Source organism: Chinchilla lanigera, unplaced genomic scaffold (genome assembly GCF_000276665.1).
Source record: "Chinchilla lanigera isolate Chin_1 unplaced genomic scaffold, ChiLan1.0 scaffold00007, whole genome shotgun sequence".
Lineage (NCBI taxonomy): Eukaryota > Metazoa > Chordata > Mammalia > Rodentia > Chinchillidae > Chinchilla > Chinchilla lanigera.
Genome location: NW_004955408.1, coordinates 11,677,378 through 11,702,442, shown reverse-complemented (window position 1 = coordinate 11,702,442; position 25,065 = coordinate 11,677,378). Strand labels below are relative to the sequence as shown.

Sequence of the window (25,065 nt, the reverse complement as noted above, 5' to 3'; positions counted from 1 at the left end):
GCCGTCCATGTGTGCGGCCTCCGTTAGGCCTTTCCAGAACTCGGCCCTACCCCAGCGGCTTCACCTTCTCTTCTGGCCAGCTCATCTCCCCAGACCTACCCGAGACAAAGTGAAGAGGAGTGTGTCTGCTGTGACTACCTCCCAGTTTGTTGGGGGAGATTCTTGGTTTGTGCCTTTTCGATTGAGTGCTTTAGCACTCTCAACGGTCCTGTGTTGGCCTCATAAATGCTGTGGTTACCTACTTAAGAAACACTGCTAGTGCCTCAGACTTTCATTTGTAATTATCTTTGGCCTCTTAATTAATCACTGGCTCTTACGAGACCATAAGCCCCTGAGATGCTGGAGCTGTGTTTCTCTTTGCGCGTTGTTCTCTCCCCGGAGCCCATTCCAGGGCCTGGCACACTGTGGTGTTCCACAGCTGTCTGTAGTGATGGAAGAATCAGCCGATTTGGGGGGAGCAGATGGCCACGAGGCACAGTGACTAGAGAACCGCATCAGCGCTTAGGGAGTCGGGTGCCAAGTCAAGAGGACCCAGGTGTGGAGTGATGGGGAGGAGCATCATGAGCGATGGAAGGGATGGTGGCCTCGTCTTCTAGGGCTGCTGTATCAAAGTGCCATCGAGTCGGATGCTAAAACAAGAGAAATGTAGTGTTTCACAGTTGGAGGTTACAATTTCAAAATCACGATGTTGGCAGGGCCTGGTCCCTCCAGGGCCTCGGGGAAGAATCCTCCTTGCCTCTGGTGACCTCTGATAGCTCCTTAGTGTTCCTTGGCTTATAGCTTCATTTCTCCAGTCCTTCCCTCTGTCTTTGCATGACTGCTCTTCCTGTGTACGTCTCTGTGTTCTCCCTTCGTCTTCTAAGGATGCAAGTTGTTGGGTTAGGACCCACTTTAATCCAGTATGACCTCATGTGTGTGGAATTACATGAGCAAAGACTGCATTTCCAAACAAAGTCGTATTCTGAGGTTGTTGGTGGCCACGCATTCAGGGAGACACTATTCGACCCACAGCATGGGGTTACAAAGGAGGCGATGGAGCAGGGCAGCCACTTCCAGAAGCCAGTGTTTCTGGTGGCTGACATCATGTTGTGGAAAGAGCTCTGAACCAGATGCAGAAATCCTGGGTTGTACAAAGCAGACTTTTGACAAATCTCTGCTCCTGTGAGCCTGTTCGTCAGTTCAGTGTGCATAATGACATCTGTGCTGCCCCCAACCCCCAGGATTATCATGGGGAACTGGTGGTTTGGAGAGGTCCTGGAGAGCAGGTTGTAAGGTACTGCAGGGTTAGGGTAGATTATAGTAAGTGATCAGTTATCTGTCACCTTCATGAGATGTTACCGATGGCGTGCTTATCAGTGTCACTTGACCTGACCACTTCCTTTCTCTTTGCTAGGATCACTGTTTCTATCACGGAGCGGTGAGGAAGACAGAAGGGTCCGGCGTCACACTCAGTACCTGCCAAGGCATTAGGTAAGAGACCCTGGTGCTCTTCCCCATGCGTGGGATTTTTAGACAAGCAGGGTCAGCCCCATGCGAGGACACTGAGAAGGACGCCACTGAGAGTGTGTATGTGTGTGTGTGTGTGTGTGTGTGTGTGTGTGTGTAGCACACATGAAAGGAATAAGCAAAATCCTACATTATCTGCAAATTCACTGGGATTGAGTTTCCCGCTCCCGAGGAACTTGATGTTTAAAATGTAGGTCTTATTACATAAATATGATCAGACCAACAAATCAGGAGACAACTACCATCGGAAAGATGGTGAAGTGCACAGAGAAAGGAGGTCCGCTGCCATGAGCAGCCATGTGGGGAGGGCTAAGGTTACCAAGAGGCAGAAGGAGTGAGGGGAATGTGGGAAGGTACCCTCACCGTGCTGTCTGCAGGGAGGAATGTATGAGGCAGGGCGAGCAGTGTTCAGATTAGCCAGTTAGAATAGTTTCAGGGGCTGTCTACCCTTAGCTGTCTGGCGTCTGGCTGGAGGGTGATGTGGCAGGTGGATTTGGTTGGTCTGTTTGAATGGCATAGTACTGGCAAGTTGTTTACTATATCCAGAAGTTGGATAACCATGGTGGAGGACAGTCCTGCCAAGGTCAGCAAGACCCCGGATGTCAAAGCACCAGAAGACAGAACGTAGAAGATGTGGGTGGTTGATACACTTGGGATTGTGCATAAGCATCGTTTCCCACTTCTTAGCTCTTTTATGGTAGAAAGACGCATTGGTAGTGGAACAGGAAAGGGGCAGTTGGTGAAAAGAGACAATGGGAAGAGAAAGGAGAGAGGCAAGGATAATTTTCAAGATAGAAAATCACCTGAACAGTCCCACCCTGATAAAGCTGCAGAAAGAGAGCAACCTTATAAATGTAATACAGCAGATGAGCAGAGTCAAAGAAAAAAATCACATGGTCATCTCAGGAGAGGCAGAAAAAGCATTTGACAAAGCCCAACACCTATTCATGATGAAAACCCTACAGAAAATTGGAATAGATGGTCTTTATCTCAAACCGATAAAAGCCATCTATGACAAACTAGAGCCAACATCATTTTTTAGTTTATGTGCTGCTGAAGTGAGCATGCCAACATAATACTAAATGGACAGAAACTGAAAGATTTCATTCCAAAATCAGGAACAAGACAAGGATGTCCACTATCACCACTCCTATTTAATATAATTCTGGAAGCATTGGCCAGAGCAATTAGATAAGAGAAAGAAATAAAAGGAAAAAATATATGAAAGGAACAAGTTAAATTATCCTTATTTGCCGATGACATGATACTCTTTATAGAAAGCCCCCAAAACTCCACCAAAAGACTTGTAGATTTAATAACTAAATGCAGTAGCATATCTGGATGCAAAGTCAACACTCAGCCAATAGCATTCTTTTTTTTTTTTTGGTTTTTCTCTGGTACCAGGAACCGAACTCACGACCTTGCGCATGCCAGGCAGGCGCTTTTGCCGCTGAGCTAAATCCCCAGCCCCAGTCAATAGCATTCTTGTACACAAACAACAAACGCACTGAGAGAAAAATTAAGGAAACAACACCTTTCACAATGGCATTGAAAAAAATGAAATATTTAGGAATCAATCTAACAAAGGAAGTAAAAGATCTATACATTGAAAATTACAGTACTCTGAAAAAGGAGATTGAAAAGAATATCAGAAAATGGAAGGATACCCTTTACACATGGGTAGGAAAAGCCAACATAGTGAAAATGGCCGTACTCCAAAAACTGTTACACAGATTAGATGCAATCTCAATCAAAATACCATTAGCATACCTAGAGAAAACATTCCTAAAATTCGTTTGGAACCAGAAGAGACCTAGAACAGCAAAATTCTGGGCAACAAGGGCAAGTGGGGGGCATCAAAATCCTTGACTTGAAATTATATTACAGAGCTACTGTGTTAAAAACAGCATGGTACTGGGGGAAAAAAAGCATACCTGAGGATCATTGGAACAGATTAAAAGATACAGAAACAACTCCAAACACACTCAGGCACCTTACCTTTGACAAAGGGGCCAAACATGTTCACTGAAAGAAAGATGGCTTCTTTAATAAATAGTGCTGGAAAAACTAGCTTTTTATGTGCCAAAGACCCATGTCTCTTACCATACAGTAAAGTAAAATTGAAATGGATCAAAGATCTCAATAGTAAAACAGGAACACCAAATCTACAGGAAGAGAGAATAGGTAGAACTCTTGAAGACGCAGGTGTGCGCAAAGATTTCATGAACAAATGGGACCTCTAGTCCTAGTATTTATGAGGAATCTCCACACTAATTTCCACAGTGGTGACACCAGTCTACACTCCTGCCAGTATGCAGAAGGGTTTCTTTTTCCCCAATCACACTAGAAATACTACAAAAATTAACAACTGAGATCTCATCCTATTAAAAAGCTTTTGCACAGCAAAAGAAATCACCAATACAGTGAAAAGACAACCCACTCTGTAGCTCTGTAGTACAATTTCAAGTCAGGGATTGTGATGCCCCCTGCCTTGCCATTGTTGCCCATAATTGCTTTTGCTATTCTAGGTCTCTTCTGGTTCCACATGATATTTTAGGAGTGTTTTCTCTAGGTATGCTAATGGTGTTTTGATTGAGATTTCATTAAATTTTAGCCAGTTGTCCCTCAGACAAAGAACTAATATCTAAAACATAAAGAATTAAAGAAATCAGATGCCCCAAATTTAAAGACCCAATCCAAAAATGAGCATCTGAGTTGAATATACACTTCTCAGATGAAGAAATAAGAATAGCAAATAAATACATGAAGAAAAATGTTCAGCATCATTGATTATTTGAGAGATGCAAATTAAGACAATGCTGAGATTCTTTCTCACTTTGGAGAGAATGACTGCCATCAAGAAATCAACCAATAACAAATGCTGGTGGGGTTGTGGGGAAAAAGAAACCCTTCTCCATACAGGCAGGAGTGTAGACTGGTGTCATCACTGTGGAAATCAGTGTGGAGATTCCTCATAAATACTAGGACTAGAGGTCCCATTTGACCTACCTATTTCCCTTCTGGGTATCTTCCTGGAAGAACTAAAAACATCATGCCACAGTGATACATGGGCACCCGTTGTTATGGTTTGTGTCTGGATACCCACCCCAGACACAAACTGTAACAATGGGTGCCCATGTGTTGGGTGCCCATTTTAGATGGGGCTTTTGGGAGGGAGCTGAATCTAGAGCTTATGATGCATTCATGGTTCAATGCTGGGATTAAGGGAGGGTGATTGCTGGATCAGTCCACTGATTGGATTGGCATTGCCCTAATCCATGCAGTCTGGATAAGATAAAAGGGGCAGAAAGAGGCTTCTCTTTCCCTTTTTGCTCTTGTTGCTTTTGCTGTCTTCCACCACCATGAACTGTTGCCCCTCTGTCATGTAGCACCCTGCCTTGGAGCCAGCCAATTATGGACTGAAACCTCCACAAACTGAGCTACATAAGGTTTTCTCCTTTAGGTGTTGGGTATTTTGTCTCAGCAACAAGAAATTAATTAAGACACCCATGTTTATAGCAGCACAGTTGGTAATAGCTAAATCCTGGAAACAACCCAAATGCCCATCAACTGAGGAATGGATGAAAAAGATATGGAGGGTTTTTTTTTAATGCAATGGAGTACTACTCAGCCATAAAGAAGGTTAAATTTGAGACATTTCTAGGTAAATGGATGTACCGTGAGATCATACAGTTAAGTGAAATAATGTGTAAATTATGTGTAAATATTGCATCACCTCCCTAGTGTGAGAAACTGAAAGAGTAAATAAGGACCAAAATGTATAATAGATATTATGAAATAGGAAGAAACTATTCAAAAGGAAAGGGGAACTAGGGGTTAGGGCAGGGAAGGAAGGTAGGGAAAAGAAAATGATAAAAGAAGGATAAAATGGAAACAAAGCTTTGTAAATGAGAGGAAGAGGGGTTGAAGGGAGCGGGAGGGGACTGGGAAAAAAGAGGAGTCAAGCTATATCATATACAGGCACAAATTCCCTATGATGCATATGAGCATTATGTATATCTAAGTTGCACCAGTAAACTTAACTTTAAAAAAAAGAGCAGCATTTCCTTCTCCAAGCCAGACTATTTGGGTTTGAACCAGTAGCAGTTTACCAGCTGGGATACTTTGGGGTTTCCCAGCTGGGCTACATGGACTCGTTGGCAAAATGTGGACAAAAAGAATGTGTGGGGTTGTGAAGATGAAATGTGTTAACACATCTCACCATCAGCCTGCACTGGTGCATAGCGAGCCCCCAGTACAGTAATCTCGGCCAGCCACTGCGAACCTCCTAGAGCTTTCAGTGATACAAACAGCCTGCTGTGACACGCGTGCCATGGTTTGCCGCCACTGTCTAGCCTCTGGCTTTTCCAAGATGGACACAACAATGTCAGCAGGGAGCTTTCTCTTAGGCTCCACCCAGAACTACTGGATTCTTGTCTGCATTTCCCAAGACCCCCCAGGTGACACATGTGCACATTACTGTGTGCAGCTAAGCTATGTGTTCCTTGAAAATATGAGCTATATCTCAGATACTGGTTTCTTCCCCCAGCCTGCCCTCGTGCCTTGCATACTTAGGATCTACCCTGTGCATCATAGAAGTGATAAATATCGTTTATTTAGATTCCTCATACTCTCCTGTATTCATTTGTTTTTTGAGATGATCATCTAAAAACACCTGGATTCTAATTGCCTATCCCAGTTGCTCGGGTTTTGATCTTCTGTCCTGTACCCATTGTGCTGGTAAACTAGCTCAGTCCCCAGAAGCTCTAATTTGTAGCATCTGCCTGTAGGCTGGTAAAGACACTTCCATCGCGACCAAGCACAAGCTACCAGCATGAGGCTCTTGGAGGCAGAAATAGGAATATAGTACTTGCCCACCATGAGCTTTTGTGACGCGGTAGGCAGTGGCTCCACTGTGGATTCTTCCTGGCTTTATCAGTTCCCTCATTCAGGGACTACAGAACTTATTTCATTCAACAAATTAATATTGGGTGTCTACTGTATGCCCATCCCCCATGCAGGTGGAGAGAAAATAGGCCTTGTCATTTCCAGAGCTCTCCACTTCCTCATCGGTAAAATGTGCATGAGCAACAGACATGGTAGAGACTGTTCTCAGTTAATTCTGTAACACTTTACAAGCATATGGAATTTGTATCCGCTTATAACAGCGAGGCCATGCTAAGAGTTAGCCAGGTTCACATAAAAATTGAAGGCCCTTCTCACTGCAGGTCCCACGTGTCTGTTTATAAATTGGGCCATGTTTTTGCTGTAAGGCTGTGTGGTGAGTCTCTAGAGGAAATTAGGCAGGAAATAAGTTTTGGCTTGGAAACCCTAACAGAATGGCCTCAAATCCCCCTCTCAGTGACCTGATTGGGTCAAATCAGCTGGCCTCTCGGTGGTGTTTACACGCCCAGCCACTGCCACCTGCAGTCTACAAGTAAACAAAAAGGAAGGAAAGGAACATGCAGGTGTGACCTGCCTCTGTCTGCCTCTTCCTTCATCCCCTTCGTCTGGAGCAGTAGAAACTTGGCTTGGCCCCTTGTAAATCATTCCAACAGCCGGGCTGACAGCAGTAAGCAGAGCGAGCTGCCCCTGCGTTTCTGCTTTGCACGCTTCCGTCTGGAGGGCTCCACCCACCTCTCACCACACACCTTAAGAGACCACGATTGTGGGTGGACGGATTTAAGAGCTGGAAGCTCATGCCAGATGGCTCTGTTCGGACCCTGGAGGAGGAGCAGCTGCCACAGCAGCAGCGTTTACAGCCATGGCCTTTACACGCGAGTCTTTCCCAAGGCTCATAAAGCCGTGGTGCAGTGGAAAATCGCCGCCGCTATTGTTCTTGCCTGGAAACACAGTCCCTGTGATTGGAGTGAATGGGGAGGATTTATGGCAGGTGGAACCTTCAGGCTGGTGATAAAAAGGCAGAGGAAAGAGAGTGGTTATAGGTGTTTTCCGGGCCTTCTCTTTCCTTCAAACAATTCTTTAGTTTGCTTTATAATTGAAAAAGTAGTACCTGGCCAGAGTAAAAATAAATTCATATAGTACAAAAAAGTGCACGATGAAAGATATGTCTTTTTTCTTAGCCCAGGTTTCCAGATTTCCCCTCTTTGCCATTGTTAGCAGTTTCTTATCATCCTTCTGGAAATATTCCTTGCCGAAAAGAACCTGGCTATGTAGTATAATGCTTTGTAACCTCATTTGGTTCCTTGACCCCTTTGAGAACTGGGTGGAAGCTATGGATACTCATAATTATGCAACTGAAAGGACGTGGCATAGCATTTCATTGGATATTCTAAACGTCCAGAACCCCAACCCTGTCTCAGACTAAAGACTCATCCTCTAAATATTTTAAGAACTTCTTGCATGCACAAATGTTTTGTAATTAACACATGATATAAATGTAAAGTGTAATTATTATTTGTGAAGAAATCTAGTCAGTATCTTTGACTGAGCCTGTGTATTCTGGAAAACTCTGTGTGTGAATGTGTGTGTATGTGTGTGTGTGTGTGTGTGTGTCTACTTAGCTCACTGTCTATGAGCAGGAAGGGTACCTGATCAGTGAGTTGTTTATCTTTAAAGACAACGCTTATTAAAAATTGTTATCACATACCCAGTGCAGGTTTAGTGTTAAACATTCACATCATATAGATACATATAAACTAAAAATAGTGGAAAGTCGCTGTTCTGCCCTATTCTTTTAGCCAATCCCACTTCTCATCTGTAATCACCTTTGAGGTTAAATGTAGTTGAAAACCATATGTAATTGTATATTTATTCACGCAAATGAGATGATCCTATACATTGCAGCTTTTTCCAACTTAGAATTATGTCTTAAGTGTATGTAGATCTAAGAAATTATTTTAATGGTTGCTTAGTATCTTATGTATTAATGTCTGGCAAGCATAACTACATAGGCAATAAATCCTCCTTAGTCATATAATTAAGGGCTTCCTCATATATTACACAGCAGCTCTATCTTTCAGCATCTGGGGCTTCTACTCAGTGTGATTATGCGCTAGTCCCTGGACTCAGAGTCTGTGAGAGAGGGAAAGACATTATAACATGGAGGGTAAATGCAGGAGAATGTATGCAAATATGCACATGATAGCATATTTGGAATGAGCTCAAAGTTAGGAGTCAAGAGAGCCTTTGAGATCTAACTCTGCATGTCCCTGCTGTGTGATTTCTTTGATTTCCTTTTTCCTTAGCTCTGTCATGGCCAGGCTGCTACCTCTCCGGGCCCTACTCAGCTGTGTGTCTCGATCCTGGGAGGGGGATGAGGACAGTGGGGGTTGGTGTGAGGGCTCCACCCCAGGAGAACAAGCTTACACATTAGGAGACCCAGGATCTGCCCCTGGGTCTACATGTACTCACTGGGTGACTTGGGAAAAGTTCCTTTTATTCTGAGTTTTCCTCTCTTCCATGTAACCAGAGCAGACCAGATTATCAAAAGCCTTCTTTAGGGCTGGGGATATAGTCCAGTGGCACAACATCTGCCTAGCAAGCACGAGGTTGTGAGTTTAGTTCCTGGTACCAAAAATCAAAGAAACAAAACAACAACAAAAGACCCAACTCCTTTAGCATGGGCAGCTCTGGGGGGTAGGAGAAGGGGCCGAATCTCAAGGAGATGGGAGCACAAGGTGGGAGGTGGCCCGTGTACAAACAGCCAGGCCTAAGAAGGGGCGTGGCCTCTGCCCTTTGAAAATGTGGCTTTCCTCTGCAGAAGAGAGAAGTGCCACCTCTGTGTCAGATGCTGTGTGTGTTAAGCCCTCAGAGGACAGTACCATAAAGTTGTAACAAGCCTAGTTTCTAGAGTCAGACAGTTCTTGGTGTAAAACTTGACAAGTTACTATTGTTCTCTAGCCTGAGTTGTCTCACTTGTAAAATGGGATGAGGTCATCGATGGCTTCACGTTAGAGGATGAACGCCAGCTTCTTGACTGCAGGGACTTTGTTTTGATCACGTCGTATCCCTAACAGGTAGAACAGTGCCTGTCACACTGCAGGTGTAATTGTTGATACATTGTGTCAACTTGAGAAGTTTAGAAGTTTAACTAAGCCACTCAGGGGGGAGCCAGGGTCCTCACTTTGTAAACATCCTCATCCTGTGCAAGAGGAGGGCATGGAGATGGTGTGAGTGCTACATACACCTGCCCTAGGGGTGGCAGCCTGCTTACAACGTAAGGGAGGAAAAGAGGCTTGCTTTCTCCCCTTTTGCTCTTGTTGCTTTTGCTGTCTTCCGCCACCATGAAATGTTGCCCTTCTGCCACGCCACCCTGCCTTGGAGCCAGCTGATTATGGACTGAAACCTCTATAAACTGTGAGCTAAATAAGCCTTTTCTCCTTTAACTTTAGGTGTTGGCTATTTAGTTCCAGCAGTGAGAGAAAACTCTTTAGGCACTCAGTGCAGGGGTGTTGAGTAGCTAACAAATACAGCACTTTGCACCTTGCTTGATATATAGTACATGTCCGATGACTACCATCTATTAAAATACTGGCTTGATTATTAGTAAATATTGTCTACTGCTTCAGTCTATTATCAGAGCCACCTGTAAGATGGCAGTACTTTTGCTAACCAACTACACGGCTAGGAGACAGCAGAGGCAGAACCTTTTCGCCCTGCTATGCTGCCTTTCAAATCCCCTGCAACCCTTTTCCCATGGATGCAGATTGGGAGGAGAAGGAAGCGTACCGGAGCAGTTAATTAGGGAAGCACTGGATATAGGAATGATGGGTCTGGCTTGTGGGTTTAGCTGTGAAATTCCAAGGAAGCCGTTCTTGTCTAGTTCTTTGGGGGAGTCCGGTGTGTGCCTCCGGCATTCATGAGTTTGCCATGAATCGCTTGCTGCCCACCTGGCCTGGCCCGCCCGGGTTCCTCTGTGCAGTTTCATTGTATCACGCTCTTACCAAGGAACAGTAAGCTGGAGAGCAAAGTGAAGGAAAGCTCATGAAGTCCCGGCTGCCCAGCCTCCTGGGCCCTCAGCCTCCGCCTGCTGGCTGACCTCTGCCTCTGCCAATGCAAACACCTAGCCAGTTAAACCAACCAAGGCTCTTAGAAGACTAAACCATTAGTGGGTGCATGGGGGGAGTCCAGCTGGAGGAGTTCCAGGGGGTGACAAGGGAGAGCTTTCAACCACGTTCTCAGAAATTTCCCCATTGGCAAAGCTGGGGTTCACTGTGAAGTTCTGGGGCTCGGATCGTTTGTCCTCCGTCTCCAGGTAGTCCAGGAGGGTTGCAACTGGCACATGGGGTGAGACACTGGCTGCCACGGTGAGAGGAAGGAGGTCAGTGGCCGCAGACTGGTTGCTGGAAGGAGCTTCCGTGTCCTTCCATGCTTGTTTTTTCTGAACTGGAATCTGCCCACTCCTGGAAGAGCTGCTCAGGCCCTGCAGGTGCCGGCTGTGGACTGTGGGTCCCCAGCCCAAGTCCCCGAGTGCTGCTGTGCAAGGAATTACCGGTGGGACCTAAGGCTTACAGAGTCTTAGTCTCTTAGATTGGCCAGGACATCTGGGCTTTTACTGCACTCTGGAGAATGTCCTGATCCGTAGCTCTGGGAGCGCTGATCCCAGGGATCTCTGGCCTGCTGGTTGGGATCTCACTGAGGGAGACAGATAGCAGAGAGGTTAGGGAGATGGGATCCAGAGCCTGTGGTCCTCAAATCTTTGGGCTCAGACCGCTTGTGAGGGCTTCTGATTCTCATCTTCCTCACCTGTAAAGCAATATTTGTTTTGGTGCCTATCTTACAGTGTAATGTGGAAAAGGACTTAAGAGTAACATTTGTAAACACAATGGGGGCATGTGGTTAGTTCTCAGGCTCTGAGGGCAGAAAGTAGACCAGATGCCTCCTGTGCCTTCTGATGCGCTAGGAACCTGGGGTCATACGTGAATAGGCCAATCACACATCAGAAGAGAATCTCTTCTCTGTCTGTCTCTAGCACTGTCGCTAGCAGCCGTCTGTAAACTGGGATACCTTCCTGATTCATGCTATAGGGCTCCAGTGGTAGAGGCAGTGTAGGTCAGTCTGTGAGACTCGGAAACAGAAGATGACGGTCCAACTCCTGCTTTTATTCTTGCTACCTGTGCGACTTTCAGTCAATTATTTAACCTTGAGAAGCCTTAATTTTCTTACTTATGTCACTGGAGATTATATTTATAAGCATCACCAAAGCAAGCAGGAGTGATACAATGGTTAATGTAGTGCCTGGTCCACAGCAAAGGCTCAGTAAGTAATATGACGATGATTTGCCATGCCCCACACTGTAGCTCTGTTCTCTTTGGCCCAGAGGCTTGCTTAGGTGATGCTGGGTCAGCTCCACCTGTGGCTCTAATGTTGGAACTTTCACTAATTCCAGTGTGAAACTTTCCGCTCACTAGAGGTAAGGTCAGCAGCTACATCCTGGTGTAAATAGGACTATCCATTGGCTTGTGTTTCAGCCCTGTGTTTTGCCCATTAGGGAAAATCAAGGTGGTAGGAGAGGCCTTGGGCAGTGGAGATGGAAGATAGCCTGGGAACAGGATGTCCGCAGCAGCTCTCGCTGTGCCCTTTCCTGTGCAGTATAGGGAGTGGATGTGACCCCTTGCTCTTTGCCCACTCCCACTCCCAGCTGCTGAGGGAGCACCTGGGCATCCTGCCGAGGGCTGGGCAGATACTGCTACGTTAGCATGGGTGAGGCCGAAGGGAAGTCATCAGGCTCAGGATGAGGTCAGCCAGGGGTGGGATCCAGAGAGTGCTGCTGGAGACTGCAGCGTCCTGCTGTCTTTTCTGGGAGGATCATACGCTTTTCTCCACAGACAAAGCTTGGGTGGGTGGGGAGCCCAAGGGGTAGTGGCCCAAATGTGAGAGAGAGGCCCTGCTGGCGTGAGTGGCAGAGACTGAGTCGGGGATACAGTACTGAAAGTTTGGAGCTCTCTGGAGGACTGAGAGCACGAATGAGGTTTGGAGTGTGTAAAATGCTGCCAGTGCCCAGGAACCCCTCCTGGGCTTCCTGCTTCCCAGAGCCTCAAGTACATTCCCCGGCCTAAGTGTTCATCTCACTGCGTTGGGGGTGGCAGGTGGGCCTGCGTCTTACCCTAGCCTCCTGAGGACCTCTGAGAGAAGCAGCTAGTCAGTGTGGCATCCAGATTAGCCTTCTGCGGTCTCGAAGATGTCTCTTTGCAACTGCACTTAACCCATCTGTGTCAGAGCTGATAAAGGCTTTTTACACTCTCTGTTCTGCGTTTACAGTAATGTAGTCCCATGTTTAGACTCTGTGCTTGCTTCCCCAGGGCAGGCGCTTTGTTTGCCTAACTCACGACTCCATCCTCAGCAACTAGCATGATGCCTAGCTCAGGAGCCTAGAAGACATTTGTGGAATGATTGGCTGTTCTCCTTTGGACCATGGCTGAGAGTTTGTCCTCTGTACCTGTAGATTTTCCATTTGCAGATTCAACCAAGCATGAATCAAACATCTTGGAAAAATAGTTTTCAACTGTACTGAATACAACCATTTTTTTTTCTTGGCATTAATCCCTAAACAGTATAGCACTACAACTATTTACATATTATTTACATTATACATTTGGTATGATACGTAACTAGAGATGACTTATTCTTAGAATAAGTTATATGCAAGGTCTGCCCCATTTTTATAGGGAATTTGAGCATCTGTGATTTTGATATTTTTGGGTGTTCTACAACCAATCCCCTGTAGATACCCAGGAGTAAATGCTTGTGACTACAAGGCTTGTGTTTAGATTACAGATAAACCATGTAAAAGCTGCATGAAAGAATAGACTGAACAATGCTAGTCTCCTATCAAGGGGGAAGAGGTCGCATGTGCTTGTTTGTGGGTGTCCCTTTACCAAGCAGCTGTCTTGCCAGCATAGAGCAGTTGGGACTTGTAGAAATTTCATCCATAGTACATCTCTAGGTTTGGCTTCCAAGCACAAGGGACCCATGTTTCATTTAATAATATAAGAGTTCCGATAAGTTAGTAAGTTATTTCTGTTTTTAGGGATGAGAAAACTGAGGCTTAGACTGATTTAAGATGTTTGTTAAAGAGAATGTTGTGCTGGGGCTGGGGATTTAGCTCAGCAGCACAGCGCCTGCTTGGCAAGTGCAAGGTCGTGAGTTCGGTTCCTGGTACTGGAGAAAAAAAAAAAAAAAAAAAAAAAAAAAGGGAATGTTGTGCTAAACTCTGAGCCTAAGTCAGAGTCTGTAAAGTTTTGCCCTGTGATTTGTCCTTTGCCATGCTTACTTTGGGAGCCTTTTGGAGTCCCTGTCCTAACTTCCTTTATCAGTGTTAACTGTCCTGGGTACAGTTTTTAAAGGACCCTTTTGAGCTTCTCTTGTCTAGGGTTCTGAACTTGCATCTTGTGGTGAGATAAGGACATCCGAGTGCCTTGCCATCGTGTGCCGTGTCTCCTATACACATACGTTTTTCTGGAAAGAAGGTCTGAGCTTGCATCAAACCCTCACAAAGAGGTGCATAGCCCCATAATAAGGGGAAGAGCCAATGATCAAACCAGTGGAGCCATTTTGCATATGGGCATAGGAGAGGAACTTTTCCAGGGCCATCATCTCCGACCAAAGATTGTGTTTCTTCTACCCACAGAGGACTGATTACGGTGAGCAGTAACCTCAGCTACATCATCGAGCCTCTCCCTGACAACGCGAGCCAACACCTTATTTACAGATCTGAACATCTCAAGCTGCCCCCTGGGAGCTGTGGGATCAGTCACCCCCCCCACAGCACCAGGGAATGGGGTCTTCTGTTTACAAACCATACCAAGAACCGACCTCGCAGGGTGAGTGTCCAAGGTACCTGTGTAGTGGTCAGCCTGGGGGTATTTCTGTCTTCTTTCTTTTTTTTTTTTTTAAATCAAACTCAGGATTGCGCTTGCCAGACAGGCACCTGTGCGGCTGAGCTATATCCTTAGCCTTCCCAGGGTTTTTTTTTTTTGGTACCTGGAATCGAACTCATGACCTCAGTCTTGCCAGGCAAGTGCTTATGCTGCTGAGCTACACACCCAGCCCTCCCAGGGGTATTTTTAAATGGAAGGAAAATGGCTAAGAAGGAGCAAAGAGCTTTCTTCATTTATTCTAAATCACTGTTGAGTATGAGATACACTCCAAGAAAATAACCGCTTCAGAGAAAAACACTCCATTTAAAATACTCTGAGAAGTGGCTTTCAGAAATGAGAAAAGGTGAAAAAAAGCCTCCCCTGTTGAAATAGCCACTTCCCTCCTATGCACAAAATGTTATTTGTTTATACTGAAAATAGCAGTATGTGGCCCAAAGGTTACTTGGGAACTTGGTCAGCGGTGTGTTCCCTCGGTGTGTGCTGGCCTCCAGGCTGCCTGTCCCAGCCAGCTCAGCTTGTTCTTTTTTGAGAATAAAGGGCTGGATCCCATGGCCAGGAACAGTGTCCAGCCATAAGCAAACGGCAGGTGCGGGGCACAGGCAGGGCGAGGTGGCTGCAGCCATGCATGTCTCCTGCATCCGCATACAGAATGTGTAGGAAGGCCCACTGCTTACTAACTGCTTGTGTTTCTCAGTAGTTTTTGGAAATGAGTCCAAATCCACCATTTTCCCAGCTCTGATGTGTTTACATTTCTTCCTCAGATGAAAAGGGAAGATTTATACTCCATGAAGTATGTGGAGCTTTACCTCGTGGCGGATTATGCAGAGGTAAGAGGGAGGTGACACGTTTTAGCAAAAAACTACTCTCTTGATAGCTGTTTTAGACTTCCAGCTACTTTGGGGAGATGCTGATGCATTCATCTTTCTCCGGTTTATCATATAATTTTGACCTTAAATCTGACCAGAGGCTCTTGTTGCCATTTTAAAAAGCCAAGAGGGAAGAATCCACTGAGGGAAGCCTTCTCTAGCTCAGTACACTAATCAGATGGAAAACCAGGACAGTTATCTGGACTGACATTTCTCAGATGGCATCTGAAAACCTTCTGATGTCCTTTTTTTAAAGGAGTCCATATCTTCACTATAGAAATTTTTAAAATTTTGTTTTATAAAGATAAATATATTCTCCATCATCTGATTTAATACCTTTTTTTGGCCTGTGTATGGTTTCATTTTTATAACTATATTGGTACCAAATAAGAAGCTAGGGTTCACAAAACACAGTCCCCAAACCTGCAGCCTTTGTAGCAGCTGGAAACTTGTGAAAGATGCGTATTCATGCATTCTACCCTAGACAAACTAAATCCTCCGCTGCAATAAGACCTCTGGATAACTCTGAGGCCCAGGTGCGTTTGGGAGCTGTTGACCTAAAAGAAAAATAAGATAGCCTTTAACTCACACTTCTTAAATTAGTTAGGCTCTACGACTTAGCTTTCTCTTTCATTCATTTTATTTATTCATCCATGATTTCCTGATTTTCTACACAGATCTCAAAAAGCCAGACCCATCACTGGCAGCATAGAGGTTTTAGAAATGGCACAAAAACTATAGTAGTCCCAAAATATGCCAACCAATAAAATGATGCCCAGGTGGTGTTAGAGTGCAAGGAACGGGAGTCTAGCATGACCTGGGCACCCGGAGGAGGCTTCTCGGAGGTAGTAATGTTGAAAATGATGCCTGAAAAATGGCTTCAGTTTATCAGGAGTTACCTCAGGTTCTCACTTTATGTTGTGAGTGACTCAGCCACACAACCAACCACAGATTCTGCACACTGGGCCACCATGATGCGCTGAGCACTTGTGCCCTTACCCCTTGTGACCTTGCCTGGGTTCCCTGAGCACAAGGCTCATTACAACTCCCACCTGTCTACTTTCCCCGTGCTAACGGGATTACCCCAAAGGTCTCATGCTGAGGCAGCTGTGTGTAGCCCACAGTCCCAAAGCGTGAACCCTTGAGCCCTTGGAGGCAGGGCCAGCTGTTGAGAGGAGTGCTGGACCCTAGGCTTGAAGGCTCCTTTCACTGTTAGCTGCAGAAGGAGGGGGGCCCTTGAACTGTTTAAGGACAGGGAGGCTTTAACAGGGAGGAGAAATGGAGGGAGGGGCATTCCATGGAGGGAACCCCGCGTTCAGCTTTGAGAGAAGTTTAGCTTTTTAACTGATGCTGATACTGGTTTTTCCAACCTGTCTCTGTCTCTGTCTCTCTCTGTCTCTGTCTCTCTTTCTCTCTGTCTCTCTCTCTCATTCTCTATGTCTTTTGTTTCCTCTCTAAAGGCAAATGTATATATAAGAAGGGGGCGGAAGGTAGGGAAAAAAACTAAGCAAATTTCAAACCAGTGGAGACTCTGCGCTAGCCCCTGCCCTGCAAAACTGCCCTATAGGAAGGGTTACTGAGAAGAAGTGAGCTCCTCCAACCCCAGGACATTTTCCCATTTAAGCGTTACACTGAAGATTACCTAAGAATCAAGTCTTCAGCCATGTTTTTTCTGCCACAGAATCCTTTGAGCAGATAAAAGTTCCTGGGGACCCCAGTAATCAGGATATAGAAACCCAGCTGTTCTAGTTTAAAGGAGGGATGTTTTTTCTTTACTTTGCACTCTCCCCAGTGGCACTTTGGTATAAGATTTGCTCTTTGGTTTTTATTTTGTGACGCTGAGTCCAGGGTCTCACACGTCCTAGGCAAACACCACAACTGTTGTGCTGGGTGCAGGATGTAAGGTGCATTGGCTATGCGTCTGCAGCAGGCACAGAAGCAGCGTGGGGCAGAGAAAGGGATCTTTCCAGACAGCCAGAGTCACAGTGAGAGCAGCGAAAAAAGCGTCTGCTCAGGGAGCCCCCAGTGCTGTGGTATCACCTGGACCCACTTCCTGTAACAGAGACGGGTCTGTTTAGTGCCAGACCAGGGCTCCCTGCAGGGCTATGACTCAGCCACTGTGGATAAGAGAATATGTTCAGTTTCTCAAGGGCTGGGAACCCTCAGCTGAAGGCTTTACTGGATGCGTGTGAGAGGTGTGTGTGTGGGGGGCGTGTAATAGGGCAAGCTGTATTCACAGGCTCAGGAATCAGCCTTGTCCCCACCTCTTTCACTCCCTCCGCCAGGGGCTTCTCATCCTCTGCAGGCAGAAATATATTTCTGATAATTAACCGGGGGGAGGACAGGAAGACAGAAAAGGGGAGGTCCGCTCTTCTGTGATTTACAGCATGGCACTGAGTTGGTACAGCCTTCTGCTCTGGGCTCTGAACTCAGAGCAGGGAGTGGAGATTCCGATTGGGAAAGTGAAACACAGTCCTGCTGCCTAGGAGAGTGGTTAGCAGAAAAAATAAGCAAGCAGCACCTCCCTCCCTGGGTCCAGGTGGGAACTCCTGGGGTGGTTCTCTGCATATTCCTGTCCTAGGTGAAACAGAAACCTAGGGGAACAAAGAATAGGGTGTAATGTTGGAGGAGGGGACAGGACAGCTGTGAACACAAGCCTCTGATACCGCATGATACCAACCGGATGTGAGGAAGCAAGGATAGCATGGTGGTGCTCCCTGCTGTGCTTCTGCTGTTACCCTAGAAAATGTAAGATTGAAGTATTAGTTTTTTTTAATCCGGGATTTGCAAGTTACAGCTCACGGCCCAATCCAGTTCACCACGTGCTTTTGTAAACAGTTTACTGGAACCCAGCCAAGCCCATTGGTTTATTATTGTTCATGGCTACTTCCAGGCCTCTAAGGCAGAGCTGAGTAATCATGACAGAAGTAGTATGGCTCACAAAACATGAAATATTTATTAACAAAAAGTTTACTGACTCCTGCTTCAGACTGTTTTGGACAACATGATATACTTCTTCAACTATCATGGCTTTACTGGGCTAGGATTGGGATTAAAGTAACATACATAGTACATATCTATGGTAAACCAAATATGTACTCAATCTATATGATAATAATAGCATACAACATCTACCCATTCTTTGCATATTTAAGTTCCACTTACAGAATAATCACATCTTTGCATTGCAAGGGTTTTCTTCATTACTGTAGCTGAAAGAGATACAGTATATCCTTTTGAGGCAGGAATAGTACATTTATGCTGATATATCCTCCTTCTGTTATCTGTGGCAGACATTTCTAATCAAGTGTGGCACTCTTTTCTGGGCTCAATTAGGGATGTCTAATTTCAGTTGTAAGTGGTCTCAGAATTCTTCCTACTGTAGAAGGCACTGCCTGTTAGTCTGGTGTGCAAGGTGGTGTGACTGGTGTGCACACACACATCTTGACTGGTGTGTAAGATGAAGCCTAATTGCTAGCACCTGTGAGATGTTGCCAAAACCCAACATGTGTCATTTATATGGCCTCCTATTGCAGTTATTTCTTGTTTTCTAGGGAAGATTTCTAAGCCCATTTTAAGTGTGTACTCCTTAAATACACATGAAGAATCCAGCATTACGGTTATTTCCTCTCAACATTCTGGTCTTCTCACCATATTGTGTCCTACCTGGTGCTAACTAAGCACAGTGCCTGGCCTGTAGCAGTTGTCCAGCAATGATTTTCCCAATGTTGGTTGAAAACATGTAGGGGAGCTTCATGAGATCTGTGTGGTGGTGGCTTCAAGTTGGGATGATGACCAAGACAAGTTTCAGACTGGTCATTTTCTAAGCCAAAATGGGAGTTCGCCAGAGGCCTGGTAATTTTAAGGACAGGAAAATAAAGATTTACATCAAGGGTTAGAAGATGATTTGATTCACTACCTGTGACTCCTCTGTGCTGCCGACTGAGCTGGTATACAAATACCAAGATGGAATCACCCAAGTCCTGCTCTCCAGGAGCTGTCACTGTAGTAGGGAAGACAGTTTCATAAAAATGAATGTTTATAAAAGAGAGAAGAAAATAAGAACAAATTCAAAGACTAGAGGTGGGGCATAGGAAGGGTCTTGGGAGTGGCTCTGAGGTCTCACCTGGTTCTGTTTGTTCCTTTCAGTTTCAGAAGAATCGACGAGACCAGGTTGCTACCAAACACAAGCTCATGGAAATTGCCAACTATGTTGATAAGGTGAGACCAGGTGTGTACTTTGTGGGAGAGGTGCCAGGACCTCAGAGGGGTTGCAGGACAGGAGATCACATGTACCTGAGCTGCCTTCTATTGGACTGACCATCCAGTTTGTGAAAGGGAATGAGCAATGCCATAGAGGCTCAATGTGGCCAGGACCACCTCTGAACGCTGTGGCGTTAGGTAAGTAACTCATCTTCTTTAGGTTGTAGTTTTTAATTTTGCTCTTGGTTTGCTTTGTTTCAGTTTACAAAGTAGAGTATTGGCCTAAATCAATCACTTTCAGTTATTTCTATTTTTCTGAGGGGGTTTTTAAAAAATGAAATCCTGTTCTACTGTCTGTGTAAACATCAGATAGAAACAGACTGCTCTATACTGACCAGAGCACTGTTGTTCTCCGATTGCTTCTCCTCTCTTCTCTGGCTTCTTAGGAACTGAGAGCAGGGAAGAGCCCAGTTTAGAATGTATTAAGGACATACCGGAACTTATGAGAAAAAATGAAAGCAGTTTTAAGAGGGAAATTTATAGCAGTGAATACCCATATCAGGGAAATAGACAAGCACAAATAAGCAACTTAATGTTGAACCTCAAACTTCTAGGAAAAGAACAGACTAAGCTAAAAGCTCATATAAGGGAAGACATTACAAAGATCAGAGCAGAAATTAGCACACTGGACACTGAAAAAACGATACAGAGAATCAGTGAATCAAAGAGTTGGTTCTTTGAAAGATTAAATAAAATCGACAAACCCTTAGCCAATCTTACCAAAAAAGGAAAGAAAAAACTCAAGTCTAGTCAATTAAGAATGAAAAGGATGAAGTCACCATGGACCCTACAGAAATCCAGAAGATCATCTTTGAAAACTTATATTCTAATAAGGTGGAAAATGCAGCAGAAATGCATTTCTCCAGATTCCTAGATACAGATTCCTAGATACATACTAATTACCAAAGTTGAATTAAGAAGATATAAAAATCCTAAATAAAATAATATCTATCAACAAAATTGAAGATGTAATTAAAAACCTACCAACAAAGAAAAGCCCAGGCCCTGATGGAATCACTGCTGAATTCTACAAGAAATTTAGAGAAGACTTAACACCAATACTGCCCAAACTCTTTAATGAAATTGAAATTGAAGCAATACTCACAAATTCATTCTTGGAAGCAAGCATTACCCTCACACCAAAACCAGAGAAGGACCCAACCAAGAAAGAACTACAGGCCAATCTTCCTAATGAACATAGATGCAAAAGTCCTCAGTAAGATACTGGCTAACAGAATGAAGCAAATCATCAGGAAGATTATGCAGCATGACCAACTGGGATTCATCCCACAGATGCAGGGATGGTTCAGTATACATAAATCAATAAATGTAACACACCATATTAACAGAGCCAAGGACAAAAAATCATATGATCATCTCAATAGGTGCAGAAAGAGCTTTTGACAAAGTTCAACACCCACTCATGCTGAAAAACCATACAGAAAATCGGAAATACGGTCTTTATCTCAATCTAATAAAAGCCAAACTAACAGCCAACATCATATTAAATGGACAAAAACTGAAAGCTTTCACTCTAAAATCAGGAACAAGACAAGGATGTCCACTGTCTCCATTCTTATTCAACATAGTACTAGAAACTTTAGCCAAAGCAATTAGACAAGAGAAAGAAATAAAAGGAATAATGATAGGAAAGGAAGAAGTGAAATTATCCCTATTTACAGATGACATAATTCTCTACATAGAAAACCCCAAAAACTCCACTAACAAACGTTTAGATTTAATGAGCAAATTCAGTAGCATAGCTGGATACAAAGTCAACATTCGAAAATCAATGGCTTTCCTGTACACACATGAGAAACTCATTGAGAGAGAAATTAGGGAAACAACACCTTTCACAATAGCATTTCAAAATGTATTAAGATTTTCCAGGTATAAAGCTTGTTGGTTCTCTGACTTAGAAGGAATTGAATTGGGTCTGGATGGGAAAGGTATATAACCTTAATGGGGAATGGGTTGTTTGGGGCCAGTCTGCAGTCTCCATATGTAAAACTGCCTTAGAAGTATTTCTTGTCCCTTAGAAAGACTATGTAAGTGGGTAACTTTCCTAATTCAGTACCTTTTACATAATACACTTAGGAAATGCCCAAATTTTGAAGTGTTACTAAACAGGTTGGTCTGGGACTTGGAAATATTTTGTATATATGAAAGAGGGTATTTGTTATAATATAAAACACAAAAATAAAAAAATGACCTAGAATGGTATTAGCTGCTTGACAGAGTACTAGAGTGGTTTTTAAATAAGTAGCTTTCGATGTGTTTGGAGTGTCTTTGATCTCATAATATGACTTGTACAATTTCAGGACACTCATAAAGCTTTAAAAGTTCAACTGTGTGCCTGCCAGGGATTTATGGATCCCAGATCTAAAAGGGAAATCATTTTTCAAACAGTACAGGATAGCAAAGAGAACTTTTTTAAGGGACTAGCAAGGAAATGTAGTAGTTCTTCATAGTCATTAGATGAGAGGTTCTCTGAGCCAAATTTTTGTTCTGTCCTCACTTGCTCTAGAAATACAGGCCACTGGCAAGTGACAGGAGAAAGTCAGGCACTGACATTTCATAAGAAAGACCTCTCCCAGACATAGCGGAGTTCTCTCTCTAGCTCCCAGCCCACTCCACGATGACATTCAAATGATCCTGCAACACAAACACTCAACATCTGGGAAAACAAGGAGAGCTTACTTCCCTGGGGGCTGTAGAGAAGGCAGATCCTGCTGGGTATGTGACATCTATTGTTCTAAAGACCAGGCAAGTTGAGTCCCTCCTTGGTGAACGTTTGCTGGTTTGGGTAAGAAAACCAGGGGCACTGATAAAAAATAGAAGGAGTGTGCCAATTACAATCTCAGCCAGGAAAGGAAAGGAAAATCCGTGGAGGGAGAAGAGAGGCAGCTGCAAATCCCAGACCTCGGCTAGAGCCCATGCCTGGCTGGCTGGTCCTCTGTGTATCCTCCTGCCGCTCCCCAGCAGCTGAGGTGAGTCACTCCCACTGCTCTGGAGCTTGCTGACCCAGCTACTTGAACTGAAGGATCCTTGAACTCAAACTGGAATGAAGTACCCTCGTTTGCTGGATCTTGAGCCCAATCCAAAATATTTTCTCTTAACTGAAAAAGCCCAAGTTTACTTCCTTAAAAATCTCCCTAGTGAAGCAAATTCAAACTGAAGTCTAAACCTTTGTTCTCTTTCAAGATTGGTGCAGCACAAAACAAAACAAAATCAAATTTTATAGAGCAATAAACGGATGTTTGTAGACTCTTCATTCCATCTTAGGCCACAATTCTGGGGGCAGGCAAGTGGGTGGTCGGGCACTGTAAATAAGCGCAGTGCTGGGACGGAGTAGGATCATGAGTGGTGTCTGAGCCTGGGGTCTCTGTCTTTATTCCAGCTTCACCATTTCCTGCTGAGACTTTGCCTGGGTTCCTCAGTGCTTAGTATGGAGAAAGTGCTTGACAAACACTGATGTCCTGGTTATTATTTTTAGCTGGGGCAGAACCTGCTAATTTCAGGTTAAGATAGTCTCTCCTGCTCATGTGACCACTGTCTATGTAGGTCTTTTTAAAAAGCTACTGGCTCAGTAGCATCTAGATCAGACCCATCAGAGAACTGCTTATCACCACATTCCAGTAGCATAGCTTTAAAGAGAAGTACCTCCTGCTTCTGTGCACATGAGGTGAAAGACTCCATGTCATAAAGCTAGTGTAGCCTAGACTTACAGAGACAGACAGTCAGCTCTGCATGATAGAATTTCGGGATCTCCTGGTTGGACAGAACCCTAAGGATTACTTAGGGCCTTTGTCATTTCACACAACCTCAATAATCCAGGGATGGGGAAGGAAACTTTGGGAGGGAGGAGGCTAGGGATTTAGCTCAGCAGCACAGCGCCTGCCTGGCAAGCGCAAGGTCATAAGTTCAATTCCCCATACCAGAAAAAAAAAACCAAAACAAAAAAAGAAACTTTTGGAGGGAGCTTGTCTGTCTGCTGTGTCATTCATTTTGTTGTTGTTGTTGTTGTTGTGTTTTTGGTACCGGGAATGGAACTCATGACCTCAGGCTTGCCAGGCAAACACTTATGCCGCTGAGCTATATCCCCGGCTTTGTCATTCATTTTTGATGATAGAAATTTATTCCCATTTCTTTGTGTATCATTTACTTTGAGACATCTTAGAGTTTTAAAAATCCCTAACATAATTTAGCATATCTATACAATGGGATATTATATATTTGACAATAAAAGGAATGACAAACTGATCAGAGTGATTCATCCTATAGCATGGAAGATTCTCAAAAACAGTGCACTAGGCAAAAGAAACCAGGGGAAAAACCTGTGTTGTATGATTCCATTTGTTAAAAGAAAGAAAGAAAGAAAAGGAAAAAAGAAAAGGTCCAGAAAAGGCAAATCTATAGAGACAGAAAGTAGAGTAATTTTTCTCTGGGCTGAGGGTAAGAATGGAAAATGGCCATATATGAATGTGAAAGATCTTACTGGCATGATGAAAATACTCAAAAATGGTACTAAAAAGATTGGTAAACCACTCAGAATGGGTGGTTTTTATGCTATGTAGATTATACCTGTATAAAGTTTTTTTTTTTTAATCCATACACAAGAGAGCTTTTTTAGGTACACATAAAATGATAAGGGCTAGGCTAGCTGGGGCAAGAGTGGTTATATAGAAGACTGTAGATCTCAAATCTGAACTTGCTCATAAACACCACCTGGTGCAGGGAGAGTGTCCCCCTATGTAGTTCAGGTTGGCCTTGAACTCACAGTGGTCTTCCTGCCTCAGCCTCCTGAGTGCTGGGATTATAGATGTGCACTACATTGCTCAGCCCTGACCAGCTTTTCTCAAATGCTTTTTTTCTATTATACTACGAAATTTATTTTCATGTCTGTTTTACCTCTGAACCCAGTCCCTGCTTGGACCATGTGGGTCAACCCCCATCCTTCCTGCACACGATAGGCCTGTATGTATTTGAACCAATTTTGTGTTCTACCTTGGCCTTCCATTCTCTAAGCAAGGATACCCCAGTTCTGCCACCAGAGTACTGCGCAAACCTCTCAGAACAGCACTTTCCCTGTCTCAAAAAAAGTCATTAATAACCGTACCCCTCGGAGCCAGGGGCACAGGAGAAATCTGGAGCCTGTGTTCTGAGTTTCAAGGTGAGGAAGAGACTGATATGTCCCATATAGTGTTGATAGAAACCACAGTTTTTTGGTCTTTTCAGTTTTACCGATCCTTGAATATCCGGATTGCTCTGGTGGGCTTGGAGGTGTGGACTCACGGGGATAAGTGCGAAGTTTCAGAGAATCCCTACTCCACGCTTTTATCATTTCTCAGCTGGAGGCGCAAGCTGCTGGTCCAGAAGAGCCATGACAACGCTCAGTTAATCACGTAAGTAGCGCGTTTCCTGTGTGCTCCGCCTCGGCTTTGGCTGCAGAGCCTCTGCCTACCGTGCATGTTCTCGGCATTTGACTTTCTTTGCCTGGTGATGGGCACTGGTTGTACAAGGCCCTCCTGGATCCCGGGTCCAGATAGGCAGGCATTTCTCCAGCATGCGCTCTGGACCCAGCGCAC

The 25,065-nt window shown here is 44.5% G+C and overlaps 1 protein-coding gene and 1 long non-coding RNA gene across 4 annotated transcripts in view; one reads left to right on the top strand and one right to left on the bottom strand.

Annotated features, from left to right (window-relative positions):
• Adam19 (ADAM metallopeptidase domain 19) overlaps positions 1–25,065 on the top strand; it is a 95,094-nt gene that overhangs the window by 43,949 nt on the left and 26,080 nt on the right. For all 3 annotated transcript variants that reach the window (XM_005376236.2, XM_005376238.2, XM_013508800.1), the window contains exons 5-9: positions 1,394–1,470; positions 14,099–14,291; positions 15,110–15,175; positions 19,364–19,435; positions 24,716–24,882. In XM_005376236.2, coding sequence (XP_005376293.1) covers positions 1,394–1,470; positions 14,099–14,291; positions 15,110–15,175; positions 19,364–19,435; positions 24,716–24,882 — 575 coding nt within the window. The remainder of the gene's footprint in view (positions 1–1,393; positions 1,471–14,098; positions 14,292–15,109; positions 15,176–19,363; positions 19,436–24,715; positions 24,883–25,065) is intronic.
• Positions 15,191–19,399, bottom strand: LOC106147416. The gene is made up of 4 exons (XR_001232317.1): positions 19,341–19,399; positions 19,134–19,217; positions 17,895–17,953; positions 15,191–15,771 (listed from the first exon to the last, which is right to left on the bottom strand). It is a non-coding gene; the product is annotated as an uncharacterized LOC106147416 (long non-coding RNA).